The following is a 7,063-nucleotide window of genomic DNA, read 5'->3' on the forward strand; positions in this document are numbered from 1 at the left end:
GAGGCCCTGCCCCCACTTCACCACTTCCCCCAAGACCCCTGCCTGCCCATTGCTCGCTGTTCTCCACCCTCCCTGAGGTCCCCCCTCAAGCCACCAAACAGTTGTTTGGCAGTGGCATCGATCAGCTCTTTGCTGGCACCACCGATTAGTTGTGATTTATTTTTCCATCTGTACTCCAGCCCTGGAATACTCATGGAGTCAATGCTTATGATTCCAGGTCCTGCACAAACTAGTCAGAATGCTTTAAATTGTTGTCTGATTTTGGTTACCTTCTTTTCTGGGGTGCCAAAACTGTTGCACTGAAGCTGTGCATGTTCACCATCTTCCAAAACCGGGCCTGACATTTTCTAGTTAGGAGCCTAAATTTAAATCTCTAAATATGGGGCCTGATTTTCAGAGGGACACTTCATTCAATGGGAGTGGTGAGTGCTCAGCACTTCTGAAAATCAGTATATAGTTGGCCATCAGCATTTAGTGCTAGGCACTCAAGTTAGATACTTCCTCACCAGGAGCCAAAATGTAGCCCTAAGTGAAGCCCCACATTGTAAACATAGGATTAAGTTTGGGGCCTCCAGAGTTGAAGGTTCAAGCCCCAAATATATGAACTCAGGTGTTGATGCAATATGTCCTCCAGCAGACTCCCAGGCAGCTGCTACTTTGAAGAATGATCAGCCAGTGGCAGACTCAAAACTGAACAGGCATGTTAGTGCTCTGAGTCATAGATACAGTGTTAGGGCAAGCTACTTGTCTTCACTTTCATGGCTTGGCCTAGCCTTGCCCAACCTGTTATCTTTAATTTTCTGTTGAGATGTTGACTCTCACCTCTGACTGGCCCAGGATGTCCGCCTTCATCGCCTGCTTGTTACATCTTTAAACGAGATCTGTTGTGCTGTCTCTCATGTTGCCACTCATGCTTAGGAGAAGCTACTGGTAAACAACCAGAAACTACCTCATTATCATCTTTCAAAATGCTCCTTGAAGCTCTCCTTTCCCGTGATGCCTATAAAAAATGTGACTATGGTTAGGCCACTGGTTTGCTGAGATCACTGCCTCTCATGCTGATCAATACTGCCTCATAGTTGCCTTGCATTCTCCCATCTGTCTGTATCCATCTATTCTCTCCTGTCTTATTGGCAGCGCCAATAATTTTTCAAGGGTTATTTTGTATTTGTACATTAAATAATACAAAAAACATTTTTACTATTACATAATATATGAATCCATATGATAAAAAGAGTAATTTTACATGTAAAAGGTATTAATTAAATTATTTGGCAATTACTTTCACCTTACCATGTGAATTTGCTCTTTTTTATCTACCTGTAATAAAAAGTAAGGAGTTTTTACAAAATAAATATCATAAACAGTTTTCATCTTATTTATTTAAAAAAAGTAAAACATTGTTGAACTGCTGGTCCAAATATATTTATTATTCTTACTTTAACATAGAATGAAGCCTGCAGCCCTGGAGTTCTCTGTCCTTGGCAGGCGCGGGGCCACGGCTTCTCTCCCCTGCTGGGCACTAGGCAGGAACACATAAATGCCCTGGTGGGCACCTGCGGGCACTGCATTGGGGACCACTGATATAACTAAACTATTGTTGTATGTAAAGTAAATAAGGTTTTTAAAATGTTTAAGAAACTTCATTTAAAATTAAATTAAAATGCAGAGTCCCCCAGACCGATGGCCAGGACCCGGGCGCCTGAGTGCCACTGAAAATCAGCTTGCGTGACACCCTTGGTACGCATGCCATAGGTGGCCTACCCCTGTCTTACAACATACACACTGCCAGTGAATCATAAATTTGATGGATGTCTAGAAGATTTGGACTTCTGAGTCTCATTAAAACTGAAAGAACATGTAAATCCCCTGGACAGATTTTCAAATCTCAGCCCAAGCTCTATGGAGGACTGTTGGGATTGCAGTTCGTGCATGTTGACCTCAGTTTCCCCATTTGTACGAATGGGGAAAACAATCCTTCCTTCCTCTATTTGAAAGGAAGAGAGGGGAAGATAACATTCCTTTTACCTTCATTGACACAAAGGGCATTTCTCCTGAGGCTTCTGCAGTTGCATCCTTATCAATCTTTAAAAGCAAAAGAGAAGGGAAGAATCTGACAATTTATATTTTAGACAAAGAAATACTAAAGAATTTGCAACTTATTTCTTAGACACAAAAATATTGCCTACATATGCCTTTATCACCTAATACCATGTCAGCACATTAGCAGCTTATTGTTATACTTAACCCTAAAATATCCCAACAGGTAGCAGTACCACAAGCCTCGCACAATAACCTTGTGACCCCCACCACAGCTCCTTTTTGGGTCAGGATCCCTACAATCACAATGCAGTGAAATTTCAGATTTAAATAGCTAAAATCATGAAATATGCAATTTTTAAAATCCCATGACCGTGAAATTGACTAAAATGGACCGTGGATTTGGTAGGGTCCTACCTAAAATACAAATATTGGTTTCATTGGAGCTAGGATAGTTTACTCCAGCTGAGGATCTGGTCCTGTAACAATATTTTCCATGGATAGGATATTCAAAGCCCTTTAAAGTAGACAGATGCCCCAATCTTATTAATATTACTGGGAGCTGGGTAGCCAAATTCCTAAATGACTTTGAAAATCTGAATCTGTAAACACAAGGGGGCAGAGCTAAGGTGGTGGGTGCAACATTGTCCTGAAATGAGTCCATTATTGTGCAGCCTTTGTGTTTTCTAATGCATAATTGTGTGATGGATTTTCCTAGGTTTTCAAGCAGGAAGATTTCAGAACGAAAAACATAAAAAGAAATAACTTCAGTCTCCAGAATTTTGAAAACCTTTCTAGCAATTGGCACAAGAGGAAGAGTAGAGGTTACATTTTAAGGGATTATTTTTCATTATTTGCTTTAAAATAGGTTGATGTTCATAGTTCTTTTTAAACCTATCTCAGCACACACAGTGCTCATGCTGATTATCTAATGCATCAACTTTATCCTACTCAAGCATATTGCCTGATATATATCTCCTTCTATGTTTTAACATAATAAACACTAATAACACAAACCTCCTTACAATGTTTGGTCTGATAATACTTATGTGAACGAAAATGAGCACTGCACAGTCAGTACAAATAAATAGAAAAAAAAATCTGTGTTCTTTGTTAAACCTGGTGTAAACAATTGTGTTACCTGCAAGATACTCAGAAGATACACCAGAGTTGCCCCAGAGATACTAACAAAACAGTACATTGTTATTCCATAGATAAGCCTGAGTTAATCAATAGATACTACAGAAGTACTACATTGCAATTACTCCATAGATACTACAGTATTACAACAAAGTTACCACATAGATACGGTCAGCAGAATGTGACTTTTATTTTTGTAAATTGAATGGATAGTATTGATATTTATTTTTAAGCATTTTTTCAATTTTTAGTGATTTACATTTTCACTGTTGTGGAAAATTATGTGGAGGTCAAATAATTTTTTAATGGCAGTAGACTGAGATTCAAAAATGTAAAGCTTTATAAGTGTTAAAACACATATTGTCAACATCACATGTAAATATATACAAAGTAAATATCTTTAAATCAAACTCTAATAACTGCTAAAGCAGCATTTTTTTTACTTTGCCAAACTGTAAATTTCACTTATTATCGATATAAATATTCTTTTTGTTGGTTTCTGTGTGTACAGTGAAATTTACCTTTACCAACATTTACAAATAAAAATCTAATCCTCACACGCCTATGCATAGATAATAGAAATTTGCTACAAATTTATTCCATAGACTATATAGGTTTATTAGATAAAATCTGCATAATTGCTATACAATTTCTTCATAGATACTACATACTTACAATAGAGTTACTCAATAGATATTACAGATTTACAACACTATTATCCAACAGATATTATAGGTATTACATAAAATGTGAAGAGTTACTCCAGAGTTGCTCCATGTGCTGTACAATTACAATATATATTTCCCCATAGATATTACAGAGATACAACTAAATTGCTCCAAAGATGCTATGATGTTACCACTATATTGCTCCATATATAGCAATGAATACTGCATGAATAGTACAACATTACTACTTAGATAGACTCAAAGACTCATAGACTCTAGGACTGGAAGGGACCTCGAGAGGTCATCGAGTCCAGTCCCCTGCCCTCATGGCAGGACCAAATACTGTCTAGACCATCCCTAATAGACATTTATCTAACCTACCCTTACATATCTCCAGAGATGGAGATTCCACAACTTCCCTAGGCAATCTATTCCAGTTTTTAACTACCCTGACAGTTAGGAACTTTTTCCTAATGTCCAACCTAAATCTCCCTTGCTGCAGTTTAAGCCCATTGCTTCTTGTTCTATCATTGGAGGCTAAAGTGAACAAGTTTTCTCCCTCCTCATACTAGAGTTGCTACAAACGTACTCCATATGCACTACAGAATTACTCCAAAGATACTATAGTCATTAATTGTAATATATCACTTTTGAGATGGTGCAACCAGAACTGCACACCATGGATTTATATAGTGCCATTATGCAATATTCTGTTTTATTATGTATCCCCTACCTAATGGTTACTAACATTTTGTTAGCTTTTTTGACTGCCTCTGTACATTGAGCGGATGTTTTCAGAGAACTATCTCTGATGACTCCAAGATCGCTTTCATGAGTGGTAACAGCTAATTTAGACCCCATCATTTAGTATTTATTGCTGGGATTATATTTTCCAATGTTCATTACTTTGCATTTATCAAAGTTGAATTTCATTTGCCATTTTGTTGCCCAGTCATCCAGTTTTGTGGGATTCCTTTGCGAAGCTTCACAAACTGCTTTAGACTTAACTATTCTGACTAATTTTGTATTGTCTGCAAACTTTGCCACTTCACTGTTTGTCCCTTTTTTCAGATCATTTATGAATATATTGAACAACACTGGTCCCAATACAGATGCCTGGGAGACACCACTATTTCTGTCTCTCCATTTTGAAAACTGACTATTTATTCTTACTCTTTGTTTCCTATCTTTTTAACCAGTAACTGATCCGTGACAGATTTTCATTACCAATCTGCCCAGGGCCACAGTTGACCAGGATGTGGCCACAGGATCTTTTGGGGAGGAGATGATGAAGCACACACCAAGGGTCTAAATTTTAAAGCTTTATTGATAAAACAATAAAATAACAGGAGATTGTGCTGGTACCATTCCCATGTCACTCAGGGGAAGAAAGAAAGTGTTAATGCCCCCAGGTCCTAACCCACTTTCATACTCACATACACATGGTATAACATCAGAAGAAGGGGGAGGAAGGTGGATGGAAGTGCTGTCCTGGGCCCAGGCTGTCCAAGAATCTGTTGTGCTCTCCAAGTTGCTCCAGCTCTCAGGAGGGTTTTAAGTCCTGGGCTGCTTTGGGGGTGTTTTCGTCCAGATCCCTCTGTTCCTGGTGCTCTTTGTACCAGTCCAAATAGGCTTGCTATGGTCTTGAACCCTTTTCCAAAACATCCTAGCTTCAGGGACGCCTGACTTGGTGTCCCCTCTTGTTATCTCGTCTATGTTTTCAAACTGGCAGCTTTGGGCTTTGTTTTCCTCTCCTCTGGCTTTGCTGTCCTGCAGATGCAGGTCAGTGTAGTTGGTTTCCCACAGCCTCTCAGGCAACTTTCAAGCCCCAGTCTTTCTCATCTGTCCGCCAAGTCTCAGCTGTGAGCAGAGTCCTTGGGTGGAGGCCAGTATCTTATCTTCGGACTGAGCTTGCTAGCTGCAGGGTTGAGTTAACCCATTCTCTGCTCTCTTTCTCCTACCCTTTCAGCCTTTCTTACCTACAAAGGAAATTTCCACTCTCCACTTACACATCTTTGACCTTCACCAAAATGCTTTGCAATGCTTGCAACAGAGTTAATCACATACAATGCTGATATGCTTTCCCCAGGGGACTTCCTACGGGGAGGAGGGCATTGGGGTGTGACACCTTCCCTCTCGTTCCATGATAGCTTACTTTGCTTAAGAGCTCTTGGTGAGGGACTTCGTCAAGGGCTTTCTGAAAATCTAAGTACACTATGTCCACTGGATCCCCCTTGCCACATGCTCGTTGACCCCCTCAGTTTCTTCTTCTTCTTCTATTTCTCTCTCCACAGCCCGTATCTGCCCAGCAGCCTCTTCATGGCACTGATGATCTCCTTGTTCCTGAGTGTATAGATGATGGGGTTCAGCAGGGGGAAGACCACGGTGTGGAATACGGCCACCACTTTGTCCAGGGGGAAGCTGCGGAAGGGCCGGCAGTAGATGTAGGTGGCCGGGCTGAACATGATGATGATGATGATGATGTGGGTGATGCAGGTGGAGGCTGCTTTGCTCATCCCCTTTGAGGAGCCACCTGCCCACAGTCGGACCAGCAGGGCCCCGTAGGAGATGAGCAAGAGGATGAAGCACAGCAAAGTGATCAGGCCACTGTTGAAGAACATGAAGAACTCCAGCACATAGACGTCGGTGCAGGCCAGCTTAATCACCTGGGTGATGTCACAAAAGAAACTATCCAGCTCATTGGGGCCACAGAAGGGGAGCTGGATAATTGGGATGACCTGGATAAATGAGTGCATGAACCCCATGGCCCAGGCAGCCCCTACCAGGGCCCAGCAGACCCCTCTGCTCACCACAGTGGTGTAGCGCAGAGGCTGACAGATGGCCACGCACCTATCAAAGGCCATGCCAATGAGCAGGTTGATTTCAGCCCCTCCTAGGACGTGGAGAAAGAAGAGCTGGGCCAGACATCCCCCATAGGAGATAGTCTTGTGGTGGGACAAGAAGTGGCTTAGTACCTTCGGGGGGATGACAAAGCAGTAGCAGATGTCCAGGAAGGCCAGGTTGGCCAGGAAGAAATACATGGGGGAGCCCAGGTGGGGGTCACCCCAGATGCTGAGGATGATGAGGATGTTGGCTGGGAGGATGATGATGTAGAAAAGCAAGAAGAGCACAAAGAGGAAAAGCTGGACCTCCCGGGTCTGGGACAGCCCTAGCAGCAGGAACTCTGTCACTTCTGTGTGGTTCCCATGCTCCAT

At 41.6% G+C, this 7,063-nt stretch overlaps 1 protein-coding gene across 1 annotated transcript; it reads right to left on the bottom strand.

The window, feature by feature from the left end:
- Nucleotides 1-6,124: 6,124 nt before the first annotated feature.
- Nucleotides 6,125-7,063, bottom strand: LOC127031214 (olfactory receptor 4N2-like). The gene has a single exon (XM_050917981.1). The coding sequence runs from the start codon at nucleotides 7,061-7,063 to the stop codon at nucleotides 6,125-6,127; it is 939 nt and encodes a 312-aa protein (XP_050773938.1).

The sequence above is a fragment of the Gopherus flavomarginatus genome, chromosome 11 (assembly GCF_025201925.1).
Source record: "Gopherus flavomarginatus isolate rGopFla2 chromosome 11, rGopFla2.mat.asm, whole genome shotgun sequence".
In the NCBI taxonomy this organism is placed as follows: domain Eukaryota; kingdom Metazoa; phylum Chordata; order Testudines; family Testudinidae; genus Gopherus; species Gopherus flavomarginatus.